At 36.0% G+C, this 19285-nt stretch overlaps 1 protein-coding gene across 6 annotated transcripts; it reads right to left on the reverse strand.

Annotated features, from left to right (window-relative positions):
- Positions 1 to 1914: 1914 nt before the first annotated feature.
- On the reverse strand, positions 1915 to 10472 carry LOC149826846 (microtubule-associated protein 70-1-like). 6 transcript variants are annotated; one of them, XM_090018997.1, is made up of 11 exons: positions 9807 to 10466; positions 8485 to 8570; positions 7593 to 7658; positions 7314 to 7484; positions 7053 to 7223; positions 6779 to 6934; positions 6509 to 6655; positions 6314 to 6385; positions 5683 to 6219; positions 5401 to 5588; positions 1915 to 2319 (listed from the first exon to the last, which is right to left on the reverse strand). In XM_090018997.1, exons 1-11 carry the CDS (start codon positions 10015 to 10017, stop codon positions 2268 to 2270), a joined length of 1857 nt encoding a protein of 618 aa, XP_089875123.1. In that variant the 5' UTR covers positions 10018 to 10466; the 3' UTR covers positions 1915 to 2267. The 6 variants fall into 6 exon arrangements, with proteins under 6 accessions (XP_089875123.1, XP_089875121.1, XP_089875124.1 ...); XM_090018995.1 differs by having other exon boundaries at positions 1915 to 2340; XM_090018998.1 differs by lacking the exon at positions 1915 to 2319 and adding an exon at positions 2334 to 2734 and having other exon boundaries at positions 9807 to 10472.
- Positions 10473 to 19285: the final 8813 nt, after the last annotated feature.

Consider the following 19285-nt stretch of genomic DNA (forward strand, 5'->3'; position numbering starts at 1 on the left):
TAAGAGCCATTGAGTCACTTTACCAATATCTTCATCCTATTCAAAAACCTGTAAAAAGTAAAAGTAAAACATTATAATTTTCTATTGAATATCACCTGCATAGGCCTATACAAGGGACAAGGGAAAAAATAAAGGAATTCTTACCATTTTTTTATGTTGATTGAAACAACATTATTGTGCCGGAAATATAGTTATACTGATTTGGTATACTCTAAATACACCCTTGGTACAATATTGATGATCTCAGAAAGATTAGATATCAGTATTTCTTCATTTACTGATTACTATCTTTCACAAAATCCCCCCCCCCCCCTTTTATTGTAATATTGGAGCTCAACATGTCTGAAAGTATGAGAGAACGTGCTTTTGTTGTTATTATTACCAGTATTTGATACTAGGTCATTCATAGCATTAATATACCTTCCCTATTCATTGCAGTTTGGTCATTCGTCAGCATAGGTTTGGCTTACGATGTGTTTGAAAGCCCTCAACCCAATGAATATTTCACAGAAAGCAGACATGGGATTCCATTAATAACTGATAGTTTCGATTCACTGGAACAACTCGATGAATTTAGTCGATCCTTTTAGGAGGCCTTAATGACCATAGATAGAACCTATTCAATTTTCACAGTGAGATGGTTGGCTATTCACGAACTAGATGTACCTATGGTTTCTTTTTTGGGGTCAATATAAGCAATGCAGTTCATCCAACGATAAAATAAATAAATCTAATTTGAATTATAGAGCTACGACACAATCAAATCCAAACGAACAAAATGTTAAATTGAATCGTACCAGTCTCTAGTAGGGGTTATTACTCATTTTTGTACTTGTTGTTTTATTTTCCAATTATTTCTTCAATTGAGAGAAAAAAAATCTCTTATCTCATTAAGAAAGATATCTTACCCATAACTATTCATAAATGTTTGTCTCTAGCATGAAACGGGGAGGGAAGTGAGGTAAATGGCCAATACTACTGGAAGGATTCCTCTTTAGCTGATATGTGTTGTAACTGGTATTCTTGTAATCGATTTAGTAGGCATTTTTTTCTATGGCTCATATTCCGAATGGGAATCATCTTTGTAATAATCGGGTGAACCGGACTGTAGACATAAAAGAGTAAGAACTCAAAAGGACCTCAAATCCATATAAGGAGGGGTCGGGTCCTGTTGAGTTCTTACTATTCGACCAAGACCATGACCCATTCCATAAAAGATGAAAAATTCATCCAGTCAACACAATCATAATAAATATATATAATTATTAGTATTAGATATTTCAAAATGAAAAAAATGGATCATTTGATTGGCCCCGATGTTTCAAATTACTAATTCCTTTATTTTTTATGATGTTTTTGAAGAGTAGAAGCTTATCTATAGATATAGTGTGGTGTGAACTTTTCCCAAGAATAAAAAAAGGATGGCTTTTTTGAATGACATAATATGGATTTCTACATATGAAACACCATACAAATCATTTATATACTAAATTAATTGGAAACCAGGAAACTATAGAAAAATAAAGAAAGTTTGAACTGTAACTTTGATGTGAGTGATGAGATAATAAGGTATAATAAGATAATCAAATTAATAAGGATTTTAATATTCCCGAAAACCCAAGAGTTCCAATTTTTGACCCGGAATCAGAACATGAAAAATCTTTTTGAGCTAGTCTTTTTTCTTTTTATAATGAGTTGTACTAGTTTGTAGCATCTGTTGATGCATTATGTGTTGTTTTTGCGCCCCATCATCAACATGACACCTCCAAGCCTGCAATGAGTTATACTAGTTTGGAATTTCCTTTTGTTCGACCCGATATCCTATATAATTTGCTTTAGTGAAGTTCAAATTGGGTAACAAGGACCAAGATTTATGAAGTTGATAGCACGCCGAATATTTAACATTCAAATATACGGAACTTCAATGTATTCAGTGAGTAAATAATTGAATTTAATTGGACAGGTCCTTCAGAACTTGTGCTAGTTTAAGAAACCGTTGATGCCGGCTTGCACGTTAATGGAGCTTCACCAGAGCTTGCATCTTCTGAACTTGACAAATTCCCGTCAAGAGCGATCTACTAAAATTCCACAAATTTGCCATCTACTGTGAATTTTCTTATCCATCTGTTAACAGTTGTTGTCACTATGGCAATTACTGAGCCAACTGTTTGAGCCACATCCTCTGCTGGTTAGTTCATCACGGGGTGAATCACAAGATGTTGAACTGATCGTCTAGTCTTTGGATTAAATCCATTATCGATTGGAAATTAGAATAAATGATTGGCCTCTGTGTGTGTATAGAGAATCGCAAAGCAGGTTCTGCAAGTCACTCGGAAAGAACTACATCTGATATTAGTACAGCATATTCACACCATTCAGATTAGCTGTTTGCAAATCAGACTGGCTGGCCAACAACACATGACAAGAGCTGAAACCGGTGGGCAGAAAAAAAAAAAAGACAAAAGAGAAAAGATGGACCACCAACAATACACACACATTACACCCAAGCACAGGCTACCATGCTAACCCCAAACAAAAGACCTGACCCAAAAACATGCCGATCTTGAGCCGCCTCCACTTCTTTAACACCGGGCAGACGTGAGCTAGCGAGTATGACCAATTAGAGGAAAAATAAAGAAATAATTACGTAAGAATGAAACAGGGCAACCATACCGGCCGGCCGAGCCAGGATTGAGCCACAGCAAGGCTGATTGGTTACGTATTTCGTGTGCTCCTGTTCACAAAAAATATATATATACATATTACTCAGGCATTACATCTTAACAAGAGTCGGGAAAAAAACAGTACAGCACAAACATATCCAAACTGTTCATGATAGGTTGAGAAATGGGTTCCCACCCGATCATTGGGTTTAATCTTCTAGACACTAATTTTTCAGTTAAATGGTTATCGCATCTTCCACACAAAAATTTGGTGCTTAGGTTAAAAAAAGAAGAAAAAACATGGCTGTAGCAATGAACAAATAAAGCACAGAGAACAGTGCTCAGTGCTGTGGACATGGTGTCAGGGTCTGCTAAATGAGCTCACACAGCAATTTATTGCAAACTAGTACTGCGCTGACACAGAATAGAACTCATAACTCCAGCTTCCATCATGTGGGGCTGCCAATTGTAGAAAATCAGAAGTAAAACTTGGAGATGCAGAGAAAACCATTAGATGATTTTACAGGTAGCAGAAGGCAACTGTCCATACTTCAAAATGTCATTTTCCTCTAGTATGTGGTACAAACTCTATTAACAGTCATACAACCAAATCGGGTATGACGTACTCTTTATGGTTGGAAGCAAATGGGGTTTCCAAGACCTTCATTGGCTACAGCCCTTATTCTCTTGCGATTCCGCTATTTTATCTAAGCTTTCTGTTGAGCTCTTGTCAACCTTTGCTCATGTATGATCTACCCTTACTGAGTCTTTTAATGAAACGTTTTCCTTTCCCTCAAAAAAAAAGTCATACGGCCAAAGGTACAGCTCCACTTGAGAAAACGATGATATGCATTTGGAACATTAGCAGGTGAGGCACCATTCTGGTTTAATTTAACCAATGAACTTAAACACTAAAATCTTTATTTACACATCTTTTCAGTTTCACAGACAAAATGGAACTCCTGAAAATTGTTAAAAGTCCTAAACATTAAATCATGCTTTTGGAAAATTCTTTAAAACGTTTCTAACAGACAATACAAATTTGTATGTTTTCCATAACCACCACCTGACAAACCTAAAAGTAGAAAATCCGTTAAGGAACCAAAAACGAGAAGAGAGAAAAAAAGGGGGGAAGAAGGAAAGAGAAAAACTACCTGGGTGAACCAAATCATAAATGTGTTCACTACTCACTAGACCTTTTCAGGTGAAAATCAGAAAAGTTGTATGTTTCCGTAACACTGAAATGTTAAGGGCCTTACAGTGACAAAGCAAAAGGTCGACATCAAAAGAAAGAGCAAATGCTCAAACAGAGCAAAAACAAACAAGCAAGAAAAGTCAAAGACTCCTCAAAGCCCAGCATAAGGAACTAAGGATCAGACAGGATAGCCATACATATGCAATAAACTTGCAGGTGAAATGTAAGTGTCAGTTGACTCGGTTCACTAGGTACCTACACCCTGTTCAACTATATAAAGACTCCACCACCCAACTTATTTATCCATCGACATGATTGCTAACATTGTGTTATGGAATTCCTAAAGAAGGACAACTATGTCCTTTTCTCATACAACTTCAAGAAGGGGTAACCAGCAATTAAGACAGGGCTACACAAGGCCAGGTCCTGATGGAGGCATTTTTCTCAACTCTAGGCACCATCAACCATAAAATTGGGCCCACCTGATGTCATTTCTCTATCAAGCTACTGATGCTGGAGGGAGCAGTCAGTTGTCCATCTCCAACCTAATGACATCTACGCAGAGTCAATAATTTAAGAGTCAATAATTTAAAAGGATGTTAAATAAGTAACAGCAGACCTCTATCATGTACAGGTAGCGAGGATCTCCAACCTGCCTCTAGCTGCTTTAATGGAATGGAAAGAATAGGCTTTAAGATCTAGTTCAGAGCCTCTAAATTTGACCTGGATCAACTACGGTAAGTTGGTTTTAAAGATAAACAAGTTTCCTGATCCTGAAGTAAATTGTGTTTGGACAATACTAATTGGATGGATAGCTTTTAGGAGTCATTTTACAGCATGTCTTAGATCCTGGTGGATAAGCACCATGATATCCTAAACAAAGTAGCTTGTTCAGGAACTGATTAGATCCGACAGATGTCCAACATGATTTAAAGTACCTTGAAGAATTAAAGATGGTATGACATTTTAAGTATAACACAATTATCATGCCAATTCCAGAAAAATGGAGGGAAAAAGAAATAATACAAATAAAAGGTGGGAACATTAAATTTTAAAAATATATCCCTATATTTTGGAACTGAAGCATGAAGAGCACTTGAATGAAAAATGGCGCAACAGCAATATAAAAAGCTCAATCTGACATTCTGCAAACAAAAAGAGACAAGTTGACTGGCACCATCATCCAACAAATAATAAAATGTATGCTAAAAAAGCCAAGTATTTTTGTTACATAAACACAGCAATTCATAAAGAAAGCTACGACCTATAAAATGAGGTGAATACTTTTAGACCAGTTACCTGATGATTGCACATAAATAAGTGAATGAGTGGCTGCTTCTAAAACCCAATTGTCCAACTAGCAATCAATAGGATCACAGGTTTACACTAAATCTACTCATAAACATGGGGATAACTGGGGAATTCTACGGGATAAAATTTCTTAATTGGACCAAAAAGCCTATTATTACCATGAGAATGAAGGAATTCACGCATTTAACAAAGTGGATTCAATTATATGGCCAGCATGGTAGTAAATTGTACCTTCCAGGAAGCAGCTGGGAGCTCATTACAGGCCCTTTTGAACTACTAAGGCGCCTTGCCCTTAAATCATGTCCCTTCTCCACTCTCATTGCAGCCACTTCCTTTTCCATTGCAGCTACCTCTCTTCGCATTTTCTTGGCCTCAACCTCCATTGCTTTCGTCAAAGTCTCCACCTTTTTAGCTAACATCTGTTTGAAGATTATGTCCATAAAATTCAACTTCAGGACAAAGAAGATACACCAGATGGGGAAAAAATCCACGCAATAGAACCAAAATAATAACCTCAATAGCATCATCCTTGTCTTTAAGGCTTTGATCCTTCTCATGGCCAGCCTTCCTCAAAGCTATGACCTCTTTTTGCAGCATATCATACAGTAACCCAGATACATATTCATCAGAATCTGCTTTTGCAGTTTCACTTGGTTTACTGTCTGGGCTGTCCTCCCATGTGGTATGCGTCTCATTTTCTCTAACCCCATCAACCTTGTTCATTGAAGAGTTGGACCTTGTAGCATTTGCAAAAAGCTTGCTTTGGTCCAATGACCGACTACCACCATCAAACGACCTTGAAGAACCCTTAGCATGCTTCAATACCGTGCTGGCACTGTTTGAAGTTGCAGATCCATATTGTGGTGTAGGGGCTCTCCTTGATGAAAAGCCATTTGACGATGTTCTGGACAAATTGTCTGCTCCACCAAGTGACCGTCGTCGGAATGATCCATTACTTGCACTTCGTTTATCAGAGGATGTGCGGGCATTACCATTTGATGATGTTCTCAGGCTTTCTTCCAAAACTTTGAGTCGCAATAGATATTTCTCCTTAATAATCAACATAAAGAAGAAATAGTAAATAACCAGAGAAGCACATGCAGGAGACTATATAAATGCCACTTATTTGAAAAACAATTCTCACCTTCAGCTGGGCTTCAGATTTTGCAGTTCTTTCAACTATAGCAAGTTTGTCCCGAAGCTGCTGCATTTCTCCCTAAAGGCAAAGATAAATTTATAATTCACTTGAGAAAAAAATGAAACTTGCAGGAATTATCCTTCCTCAAGAGGGCAAAGAAAGTATTTAGAAGGGAAAGATTTTGAAGAAACCATTTTAGACCTGTATAAATCTCCTCTCTTGAAGCCATTGTTTCACAGGCATTACTTTGTCATTGGCATCTTTCCATTCATTTGCAACTACAACTGCTACCCGATTTGCTGTAACCTTTGCACGAGCTAATTCCCGGTCAATAGTTTTCCTCTCTTCCTGAAGAAACAGGAAAAAAAAAGAGAACCACTTAGGCATTCCAATTAACTTTTTGTATCATAATAAGAAGGGGCATTCATATGCATAACATTTCAAGAGTGATAAAAGTCAAAACATTCTTACACTCATCTCCTGCACTTTCCGTTGGTAATCACGCACAGCATTTGCAGCTGAGCCTCCAGCAAGAACAGCCTCCTCAAGCTCTCGAACAGTTTGACTCAGTTTTTCAACCTCCGAAACCTTCTGCCGGAGCATTTTATCCAGAATCTTGTTTTCCTCCTGGATCAAGGCAGGCCCAGAAGAAGCAACAATGTGCCACAGGTTCAATATAAATGGACTCTGCTAACCAAAGTGAATAAATTGATAGTCCATACATAAAAGGAGGTAAGACGAACACCTGGCATATCTCAATCTGCTTCATCAGCTCTTGGTTCTTGTTTTGCAAATCATCAACTAAAGAGGCCTTTGCTAATGCCAGCTGGACAGTTCTCTCTGCTTCGAGCAAAGCTGCTTCTTTTGTTTTTGTAAGTCGGTCCAATGCCCGATTGTCATCCTGCAGCTTGGCAGCCTGGAAAGACATAGTTAACCAATACATCAGAAAAAATCTTTTTGGGTGCCAGACTTGGTGTATCGAGAACATCACTGCGATGCGACCCACCTCCAACTTAGCAAGCCTAAGCTCCGCCTCCAGTGGTGTGATGATGGCCTCAATTGGAGGCATTTCATCATCTTTCTGAGCTGCATGAACTCTCCGAAGAGTTGCTTCTGCTGCAAACTGTGCTGCCAATGCTGCTTTCTTCTCATCATTTATCTTCTTAATCTCAAGGTTCTGCAAGAAATAAATGCATGCCATGTAGGTTTGCACATGAATTAAAATATTCACTCGAATAGTTAACATATAGTTTTCAACAAGAAACAAACAGAAACCAAAGATTACTTTATTTTCTAGAAGAGCTTCCGTTGTCTTCAGCTTGTCCTCCACTTTTTTTAGTTCATCTGTAAGCTATGTGCCAAACATGGACAAATAAAATGGTAAGTGTGACAAATATTCACAGTTAAAGATGGAAATAATGAATGAATCAAGATTCAAAAAGGAAAAACTGGACAACAATTACCTACAAAATAACCAAAAGTGTCTCTTCACTAAAGAAATGCAATTACCCACCATGCCCTTGCTCCTTACTAAAGAGAATTAATAGAATAAAAATATTCTGATCATAAAGTTCTCAAATAAAAGAGAGAAAAGGCAAAAAAATCCTTGAGCTTTACAAAGGTATTCGGGTGTATTCAGTCTTTCTCAAATATGATAAAGCAAGCAATAATCCCTGATAATCAATTACCATCTTCTGTGGCACTCTTTCAGATGCTAATGAAAAGTTCAATGGAATGGACAAAATCTGTGCTTCAATCACAATTTGCTAGTCTGATCCTATGCATTCATGGTAACAGACATGGTCCATCTCAAAAATTAACCAATAGATTAATTATTCAAAAAGATTGTTAATAGGTAATAAGATAACAATAGTAACAGGATTCTTCTTTTCTTTTCTCTCCTGGACAAAGAACAGTAACAGAAACAACTTGATTTTCCAAAAGAAATATAGATATCTCGAAAATTTAAAATTTTTAAAAAAATAGAGAAATTTATTGTTTTCTACTTCTACCTATAATTCTATTCTTCAGAAAAATGATAATACTAAAACAAAAGAAACAATCATGACAATAACGATGATAATGATAATGATAGTAATGGTAATTGTAGTCATTATACTAGCATCAGCATCAATCATAATAATGATAATCATGGTTGTGATAATAATAGAACCTACTTCTTCAACACCTTTTTCCTTTAGACGCTCTGATAATTTCAATGCCTTGATTTCTGCCTGGGCTTCTCCTAACTCTCTATCCTTATCTGCACAAGGAAAGCCCAAGACAACAATAAAATTAGGCGTGAAATACACATACACACAGTATGCGTGCATGTGTTAACAGCCCAAAATAACTGCAAACTATAAAGTGTAACAAAGAAAGACGATTAATGTTCATTATCAAAAGGGACAAAGGAAATTTTGATGACCCAGAGATCTTCATCTGGCAAGTTGATCCAAAATCTGTGGAATGTGACGCAGACCAAAATTTGAAATTTTAAAGACCAAGTGACCTTAATCCATGCGAGTTGATCCAAAATCTGGACAACCTGACAGGAGTGTCAGGTCCAAGAATACCAGTCTAACACAATGGACCACCAAACGCACCAGACATCTTAAAATAACATCTGTCTTAGTTTACAAAAGCAAGAAATAAGAAGCCAATTCACCCTTAACACAGGAACGTCATTTCACACATAACAAAAAGAAAACCAACCATGAGCTGACCTAACCAAAACTGCTTTCGAATCCATTCAGAATATCGGTTAAAATATATCTTTTGTAAGCCCATCTAATTAAGATAGAAACAGAAAGGGGGAATAACACAACACTAATGTATCATGAAAACTTTCTCGAAACTAGATGCCCAAAAACAATGATCAAATCATAAGTTAAATAAAGTTATTAATGTACCAAGTATAACTAATCCAGCTTGAATTTTTCTCAAGACAATACACATAACCAGCAAACCTCATTCTGAGATGAAAAGAGAGAGAAAGTAAAGAGAAACCTACAGATGTCAAGAACGGAACAACAGTCTAAAATTTTAAAAAGACTAAAAATAGCTATAATTCACTGAAATCTTCTACAAGTGTGAACCCTAGATATCCGGACTGTAAATGGGAAAAACAACAGCAAGCACGATTATAACCCAAAATAGCAATCCCCTCCGTCAAAATAGAAAAAACTAAAATGCAAAGCAAATAAAACGTAAAAAACTTGACTTTGACTCAAATTTCAGCTCGATGGAGCTGATTTCAGAAACCCTAAAATTTCGCTACTGACTGGCACTGAACCTCCTAACAAGGGGAAAAAGAGGCTGCATTTTGACGAAGATAAAACCCTCAAATCTAATCCATACAAAAACTGCATGAAAAAACGAATCCACAAGACATATTTCAATGTAACCAGGAAAATTAAAAGAACATTGAAATCCTTCAGAAGAAGAAAAAAAAATCCGATAGGATACGTGTGAAGCAAGAACACGACGAAAATCGCACCTTTAACTTCATTCTCGAGCCGATTGAGCTCCACCTTCACCGGATCCGAGCCGTGCAAGAGATTGATGAAGTCCTCCGTCTCCGAGCCGGATCTCAGATGCTGAACCTTCTTCTTGCTCCTACTCTCGCCCTTGAACGACGCAGAAACACCCAGGAACAACTTAGGCGTCTCGAAGCCCGTATCATCCCCGCCGTTCAGCAAATCCGCCATCGGGAAACCCACGCCGGACAACAAACAAATCCGAAAACCCCTCCAAACTCACGAGATAATCAAAACCGCGGAAAAAGAACCCGAAACCCAACAAATCGCAGCTAGACGAAGAACGCTACATCATCCACAGCCCCCGAACCGTCATCCTGATCCGCCGCAGCGCGGAACCCGACGAAAAAACCCGAAACTTCGAGAAACCGGCAGGAGAGCGACGAAGAAGGCGGTCGCGGAACACGAAACCCTAGACGATCAGGAATAAAGCCAAGAAGAATCCGGCAATCGGATTCCGCATTCCACCGGAGAAACGGAAACCCTAGAGAAGGATTCCGGCTCGCAGGTGAGAATGGCAAAATGCAGGATGGAGAAAAAAAAAAGTAGAAATTTGTCTTTTTTTTATTTTATTTTTCCTCTGCAAACGGAAGAGGGGGGAGAGAGAGAAAGGACGGGGAAGAAAAGGAAGGTGAGAGCGTGCGTTTAGTACTTAGCGGGGGAATTTGAGCGAGGTTTAAATTGGCGTTTTTTTCCTGCTTCTCCTCGTTTGTATTTATCTCGCTATGCGTTTACTTTTTCAGATCGCGCGCTTAATTCACTGTTTATTTTGTTTAAATGGTTTTAACTTGCGAAATAATTGTTGCGAGGGAATTCGCGGAACCCATGTGAAATGACAATGTTAGCCTTCTGTTCTTTTTTTGTTGGAAATTACGTAATTACCCTTTGACGGTAAGAAAGGACAAAAAAAGATTTCAATGGTTTTGGACGGCTGCGTTTGACTGGATCAGATTTGTGAACCGATGATTTTAGAACGATGGATCTCTGACCCGTCTCCCACAGTTCGAGTTGAATCTGGTTCTTGTCCGATTAAAAGTATATAAGATTAGTTTAGACTTAAATGGATCAACAGGTTTAGGTAGTACGATGGGTCAACAGGTTTATGAGAGCATGAATTGAATCGGGTCCTGTTCAAGTTGACTGTGGACTGGGTCGGGTCTACAATGTTTGGGTAAAACAGGTTTTGATCCATAAAGAGTTTGGATCTCATTTCGGTTGGGAACAAACGATTTGGTTCACTCCATAAAGGCATTTAGGGCCAAGTATAGTTCAATAGAAATATTAAAATTTTTATATAAGTAAACAAGTGACAAGAAAGGACTACCCCGTGTCCTCCCTTGAAAATCTCTATATTAAATATATTTTTTTGGCAAATTTACAAGGAATTTTTACAAGGTTCCAAAAATTTTCATGTTATACAAACTTAACTATAGATTAACCTTGTTTCAAGTTAATCCATATATTTTCAACAATGAAGATCACATTCATACTATCAGATTTACCAAAAAAAACATATTTAAGATTGAGATCTTAAAGAGCAGGACAAGGGGTAAACCATTTATTGGGTCAACAATTCGCCCTTCTCGCAAGCCGCATCATAAAGTTATCAAATAAAAAGCTCTCTCTCTCTCTCTCTCTCTCTCTCTCTCTCTCTCTCTCTCTCTCTCTCTATATATATATATATATATATATATATATATATATATATATATATATATATATATATCTATATATATATATATATATATATATAAAGCGTATGATCTGGTTTAAAAAATCAACCGTTCAAAGCATCAAATATCAGTTTTTTCATATAAAAAACATTATCCTGATGTCAATTCCTAAAAAATTGACCTTGCAAGCACATCTATGGGGTTGGAGTTGAAAAAAAAAGATCAAAAAAACTAAAAACACCATTTGGCATTTTTTATCATTGATATATATAGAGAGAGAAAAAAAAAAAGAAAGACATACATGATCGAGTTAAAAAAATCAATAGTCTAAAATTTTTGCAAACGTCTGAAACTTCACCACCATTCTTTTAATCAAAACACATAGTAAATTGTTTGTGTCAAACACATCTATGGGGTTGGAATTGGGAAAAAAAATTATGTTCACATCACTAGTATGACTGCCAAACACTTCTATAGGGATGTGATCGTGAAAAAAAGAATAAAAAAATGAAAAATGATTGTATTTTTATTGTAAAAATGATCATGTTTTTTTTTAAAAACCATACAATTTGTCAAAATTCATCCGATAACCCAAACTGCAAATAGCCAACTTTATTAAGACCTTTTTACCCTTCACATATGTGCAACTCACGAAGTTTACATGATATATCATTGCGCTCTCGTAAACTTTCATTTAAAAGGAGGACCACACTTTTTTTTTTTGCGAAACACATAAAGTTCACATAATAAAATTTGTGAACATCCTTTTAAACTCAAACCTCGAAACTTTTTAAATACCTAATTAAGTGAGCATATATATGGAACTTCAAATATGTGAAATTCTTCACAAATATGTGAAGTTCCTCCTAGATATACGAGTTTTCTCTCAAATATGTGAATTTTCTAAGAAATCTTTAAATACAAATCTATCTACCAAATTTTTTGCATGCCAACCTCCATAACTTTGCATGCTTTGTTAAATCATATATAAAATTATTTGTGTTCATTTTGTTTTTTTTGTGTTTATTTTTTAAAGAACTGTAACTTTTTTTTCTCTAAAATCCTAAGCATTTTTTCTCTTCCTTGTGGCAAGTCCCTTAAAAAAATTTTACTACATTCCATTGAGGTTGCAGTATCATCATTCTCATTGACTTCCCTGGTTAAGTCAAAACTTGAGTTCCATACGAACTATATATATTGTTATATTTTATTATGAACTTTTTTCTCTTTTTGTAGATATAAGCATTTAATAGCCTCATGTATATTTGTGTTTGGTTGTTGTTGCGTATATTTTTTGTATTTTATTTAATATTTATTATCAAATTTATTGCTTAGGGTTAGTTATGTTTAGGGTTTTCATATATACATATATATGTTTGCGTTGTACCTGATTTATGTTTGTTTACTTGTTCTTTAGTTAATATTCAATGTTTTTGTGTTGGTTTACTGTACACAACCATTCAATAGGGGTTATTGTAGGTAGTTGATTTTCATAATGAATGAAATGAATGTAATGTATGAGCATATTTATTTTTAAATGAATGGATCAATGAATGCAATGTATGAGCAATTTCATTTTTTTTTGTAAATGAATTAAATGAATGCATTGTATGAGCATGTTTATTTTTTTGTATGAATGCAACGTATGAGAAGGTTAATTTTTTGAATGAATGCAATATATGAGTAGGTTCAATTTTGAATGAATGCAATGTATGATCATATTTTTTTAATGAATGAAATGAATGAGCAGTTTTATTTATTTTTTTAATGAATGAAATAAATGCAATGTATGAGCATGTTCATTTTTTTGAATAAAGGCAATGTATGAGTAGATTCATTTTTTGAATGAACACAATATATGAGCAGATTCAATTTTGAATGAATGCAATGTATGACCAGATTCAGTTTTGAATAAATGAAATGAATGCAATGTATAAGCAAGTTTATTTTTTTTAATAAATGAAATGAATTCAATGTGTGAACATATTCATTTTTTTAAACAAATGTAATGTATGAGCAAATTCAGTTTTGAATGAAGGGAATGAATGCAATGTATGAGCAAGTTCTTTTTTTTAATGAATGGAATGAATGCAATATATGAGCAAGTTCATTTTTTTAATGAATATAATGTGCGAACGTTTTTTTTTAATGAATACAATGTATGAGCAGATTTAGTTAAACTTGCGAGAATAAGAATGTTTGCATAAAATATAGGCAAATAATGATCAATATTTATAAAGATAAGAAAGTCTGCATAAAATATAGGCGAATAATGAATAGTATTTGAGAGAATGAGAAAGTCTGTGAGGTGTATGCAAACTTTGTCTAGTATTTGCATAAAATATATACAAACTTTGTCTGCTATCTACGATGTTACGTGGTTTAGTTTAACTTCACATATATTTTCACAAAATTCTCATATATAGAACGAGGTTCTCACAAATGTATCTGCAAACTTTTTGTAACTGAGACATATCAAAACTTTGCAAATAGTGCACAAGAGATTCATAAATTTAATAAAAACTTAAATGTGAACCTCCTCATATTTTTGTGAAAGTTCTTACTAGCACTAATTATGATGTTTTAATTTTTACAATTATGCTTCGATAGTAAAAAAATGATGGTTCACATTTTTGGGTTTGTTTTTGCCTTTAAAAAATTACAGTGAAGACAATTTTGGAACAAGGAGAGGATGTCATGATTGAGGTGGACAAGATTTTTGATAATGTAAAAGGTAAAGAAGCTAAGGTGGTAAATGATGTAGATGGTCCTCAGCAAAATGAGTTGGCCCTGATTGTAGAAAGTGCGTAGAGAAAATAGTTTCACCTTAATCATTTGCTCGAGAGAATAGAGAGTCTACGAACAAAGACAGTAAATAGATTGGCATTAAGAAGTCAAAGACTAAACCTTCAATATGGAGCTATGTATGATTCAAAATGCTCCGGGTCAAATTACAGATGAGGCAGTTTCACCTCAATCATTTGTTGGAGAGAAGAGAGGGTCTAAGTACTAAAACAATAACTCGACTGACATTAAAAAGCTAATTAATGACCCCCTGATATTGAGTATTTCCCTATTTTATCAATTAATGATCATGTGCGACGTAGTTCATTGAACCCTATAACGTTGAGCTATATACTGTGAATATTTATAACATGTTTATTTTTCAATGAATATAATGAATATATATATATATTGTAACGCCCCAACTTTTTATAGTAAAAATTTTGGAGTATTTTTTTTTTTGAAATAGCGGAAGTGACAAGTCCAAGCGTCGAGCGAGTTACAGGTAAGCCAGAGAGGTACCGAAATCATTTCATTCATTTATTAAAGCATTAAGTACATTTTATACATGGAAATACAAATCTAACTATTCAGAGTTTAAACAGGAAACACTGAAAAATTGAGATCTCTTGACTACTTCCAAATACGATGCCACGATGCTCCAATTATGCTTTACCTGAAAAATTTTAATGCAGAAGGGTCAGACTCCCTTGTCTGCGTAAGAAATATTATATTTATATGTTGTGCTCAGTGTCCTGTGTACAAATATGTGCAACATTTGCAAATATAATAATTGTAAAGTTTCAGGCAATATAACTTGCTAAGAAGGAAAATTCTACTGGAATAGGCATGTTTTCTACTTTGCTATGAAACTAGAAAATACCAGGTGTGTGTTCATTCTTACATGCACTATGTGTTTTCATCATTTACAAGATCCACTACAAGGATTATAACATTTATTCATAAACATCTACGAGAACAATGTAAACTTTTTATGTTTATCTTTCCATTACCCTATGGGTACGCATAAGCATTCGACATCGTATCTGACCCTCTCCAAGGTAGATCATGGGTCCGGTAACATACACCGTTCTCTCAGGTGTACCCAGAGCCCGAAGAATCCAGTAACATACACCTTCTTCCAGGTGTACCCAGAATCTCAAAGGTTTTTATATTTATGTATACATTTAACATTTCTTTAAAACCAGGTGCGAGTCATCGCACAACGAGGGGTCCAGTAACATACATCGTCTTTCAGGTATACCCAGAGCCTCACGAACCTCATGTTTGTGAATGCATTTGATTTCTCAATTGTTTTTCTGTGCGAGTCATCGCACCACTGAGGATTCTCAAATTCTCGAACCCGACTTGGGGTTCACACACATAGTATGCATTTTTGAGCCAGAGTGCCATAAGTACCATCAAGGTAGCATTTCTCATAACATGGCTTGACTCGGAGCCCATATTTTTAAATATTTGTTCCCGAGTTATGGCGTACACATTCGTACCCACTAATTTTGCCATCCATGTGGCATATTGTCTCGATCCCTTACCATATATATATATATATATATATATATATATATATATATATATATATATATATATATATATATATATATATATATATATATATATTGAAAGGCTCCCACATGGTTTGGTGAACCGTAGGCACTCCCTCGGTTCAATGGGCTCTTAACTTGACATGGCCCCAACATTGCCACCACGTAGGTACGCAACCCGCAACAAGTGACCTCCTAGTCGCCCCCGTTTTGGGTGGAGCTGGACCACTTTGTCAGGTTCATTACTCTCACACGTGTGAGACTCCAACAACCACTCTGAGAGGAGTCGAGTTTTGTTGGATGCATTGCCCCCAGGCTGTTTGGCATCCCCACGTAGTCTTTCTTGGCCACAACAGATCCTTATTGGTCTGCTGCCATGTTCCAGTTAGTGGCTTGCGACATAGTTGCAACACCCGCACCTTGACCACCTTCCCTAGCCGACAGTCGTGCACCCAGATCGTACTGGAGCAGCAAGGTAAACCCCCAGCATTCAGCAGGGAACGAGGGCAGCAGGTTGCTGCCAGCCTACCATACGCACCATGGTTCCAACCCAGCAGAGCCCACAATGCTGCTAGCATAAGTGATGTCTGACGGCTCCCATGGAGAATCTCTCCATGTGTTACTGTGTGATCTGTGTTACAACCCATTGTTTTGTTCAATTCATTTTAACATTGATTATCCCATTGTTTTCTTCATGAAGTGTGCATTCAACAAGAGCTACAACTTTGTTTGTTTTTTTTTTTGTTTTTTTATATACATCTGGATTCAGTCATCAACATCTACAATCCCTATGACTTAAATGAACAAAGATGTGTATGATCTGTCAAACTAGTTCTACAACACACCGCTTATTTCATTGTTCAAACAATTAGTACACCAAAACTCAACAAGCAATATTTTTTTTTTTACAAGTCATGCTCTATGAACGTGTGCCAACCCATCTTTATATGCCCATTACGGTTCTCATGTATGACACATTAAACATGACCAAGGGTGTTTAACAATACTGCAGATGTTACTTCAAACCACAATCTAATGTGATATTTTTTTTTTTTGGCATTATAGCTACCATACCCAAAAGGGCTAACATCATTTTCCAACATTTTTGAACATACAACAACAATAAAATCTAATGTTTGCCTTGGCATTTCTGTACACTAACATGTTGCATGTGTACCAGGCTCACACTAGCATTAAATCTAGTCCTATAGTGGCATGCTATATACGTTTTCTTTTCTCTTATCTTTCTTATCCAAATTTCTCAAGACATTATGAAATAACAACAATTCAAAATTTATTTCAAGTCATACAGCATGCTCCCAATGTTAGTTCCAGTTATGACACAGTAAGACAACATGAGTAGTAACAGGTTGACAACGTTCAATGGCCAAAACACATACTTCATCAAACGACCAAAGACGTGTAATACGTTTGGGTATTCGGCTGAGTGGTGGACTTAGAATCCAATAAATTTTTTTTTAAGCAATATACCCATCGTATCTCCACCATGAACATCATAGTGGTGCTTTACAGCCCAGCACTAGCCTGCGTGCTTGCTCAAAAGAAAATGTCATGGTGGCCTTGCGTCTGCCATGGAAAAATCCATTGGCTAAACTTTTCGTATAACCATCTCAACAACTAGAAGGTTCAACCCCTAAATGTGTGGGCCTCAGGACCCCAACACCCACACCAATAGATGGTGCAAACGCGGTAGAGTCGATGCTACAGTAGGGTTGTGCTACGGGACATCGAACACCTACATACAAAAGTAATACTCCTTACCTCTATGGAGCTTCTTGTTGGTGGCCCTCTTTCTTTCACGTTGGAGCAACACACCACTTCGGCGATGGAGGTTCACACGTCCAGCAAGGAGATCGATCACCACAGTGGTAGAGAAGAATAAGAGAGAAACGTTGGGAGAGAGAAAGAGAGTGAGAGTAGGGAAGTCCAGCCGTTTCCCCCTCTCATCCTAATTTAATTTCCTTCCCCACTTAGGGGAGTTTTGATTTTCAAAACCCTAACCTCCAGCCCACGTTTTTAGTGGGTGTTTAGAATTTTCCAAAATCGCCCTCATCTTCTCTTTAGCAAAATTATCTCAACTTTCCAATTTTTTTTCTTTTGATGGTACCCTCTTTCCATGTCACATGGGATTCCCTTTATTCTTTGAAAAAGCTAAGTGGAAAAGCCTAAACTTTAGGCTTGTCCAACTCCCATGTTTTTGCCTTCTTTTTTTATTTTATTTTATTTTTTTTCCACTAAAGTAAAAATTGTAACATTTGTGTGTAAAAAAAAAATTTGTGCACATGGGGTTTTGAACTAGGGTTTTCAACCTAAGGGGTAACAAGCCTCACCAATTGTGCTACATTGCTTTTCGTTGCAAAGTGTGTGGATTAAATTATATTTAACCCTTTCAGTTTCGTTCCGGATTTCATGAAAAAACAATGTTTTTCATTTCTATGTGGGCACTCCAGGCTTTGAACTTGGGATGTGGCTCCACACGATCGTGCGTCCTACCACAACACCACACCATCACTTGGTGTTTACTTTTGCAAGAAAATCCTTTTTATGTCATATTTGGACATTTTTCCTTGTTGATGGATTTCTTCCATTTTCAAGTAGATTTTCACCCGTTTGTTTTAAACTTGCACTCTCTCACCATAAACGTGCTTCGGATCTCACGCTATCATCTCTAAACCATCGGATTTCTCCACTTGGCCTCGTGAACCAGGTCAGATTATCAGATCTCGCTAAAGTTCGGATCCAAGTACCGTTTCTAGTATTCATTACCGGGTTCGCTCTACTGGCTCTCAAGTCTCAAAATCATATTGAATATTTCATAAACTATATTATTTCACATAAACACACATTTTTATTTCATTGAAAATTCCTTAAAATTCATGGGTTTTACATATATATATGACCATATTTAGTTTGAATGAATTAAATGAAATTGTATTGCACCCTCTAACCAAAGTGCACGAAGTTAGCATAAAATATAGGCAAAATGACCAATATTTGAGTGGATGAGCAAGTTCGTATAAAATATATGCAAGGATGAGGAAGTCTACATATATTTTATATGAATTTTCTCATCCTCTCAAATATTAGTCATTTTTTGCTTATATTTTATGCGAACTTCATGAGATCTTCTTGATAAAATATATGTAAAATTCTTCATTCTCACATAAAATATATGCAAACTTGTTTGCATTTATTTTATTGTTTCACAAAATGCAGACACTCATACATTGCATTCATTCTATTTTTTCATAAAATGAAGTTGATCATACATTTTATTCATCTTATTCTTTCACAAAATGAAGCTGCTCATATGTTTCAATCATTTCATTATTTCACAAAATAAAGTTGCTCATACAATGCATTCATGTCATTCTTTCACAAAATAAATAAATAGTAATG

This window comes from Nuphar pumila, chromosome 10 (assembly GCF_984573655.1).
Source record: "Nuphar pumila chromosome 10, dmNupPumi1.hap1.1, whole genome shotgun sequence".
In the NCBI taxonomy this organism is placed as follows: domain Eukaryota; kingdom Viridiplantae; phylum Streptophyta; class Magnoliopsida; order Nymphaeales; family Nymphaeaceae; genus Nuphar; species Nuphar pumila.

Excerpts from the sequence above, each read along its gene's own strand:
- LOC149826846 (XM_090018995.1), bottom strand. The coding sequence starts at position 10,017 with ATGGCGGATTTGCTGAACGGCGGGGATGATACGGGCTTCGAGACGCCT. Across the intron at positions 8,571-9,806 it reads GCTCGAGAATGAAGTTAAAG|ATAAGGATAGAGAGTTAGGA; the intron begins GTGCGATTTTCG and ends TTCCTTGTGCAG. Across the intron at positions 7,659-8,484 it reads AGGAAAAAGGTGTTGAAGAA|CTTACAGATGAACTAAAAAA; the intron begins GTAGGTTCTATT and ends TTTGGCACATAG.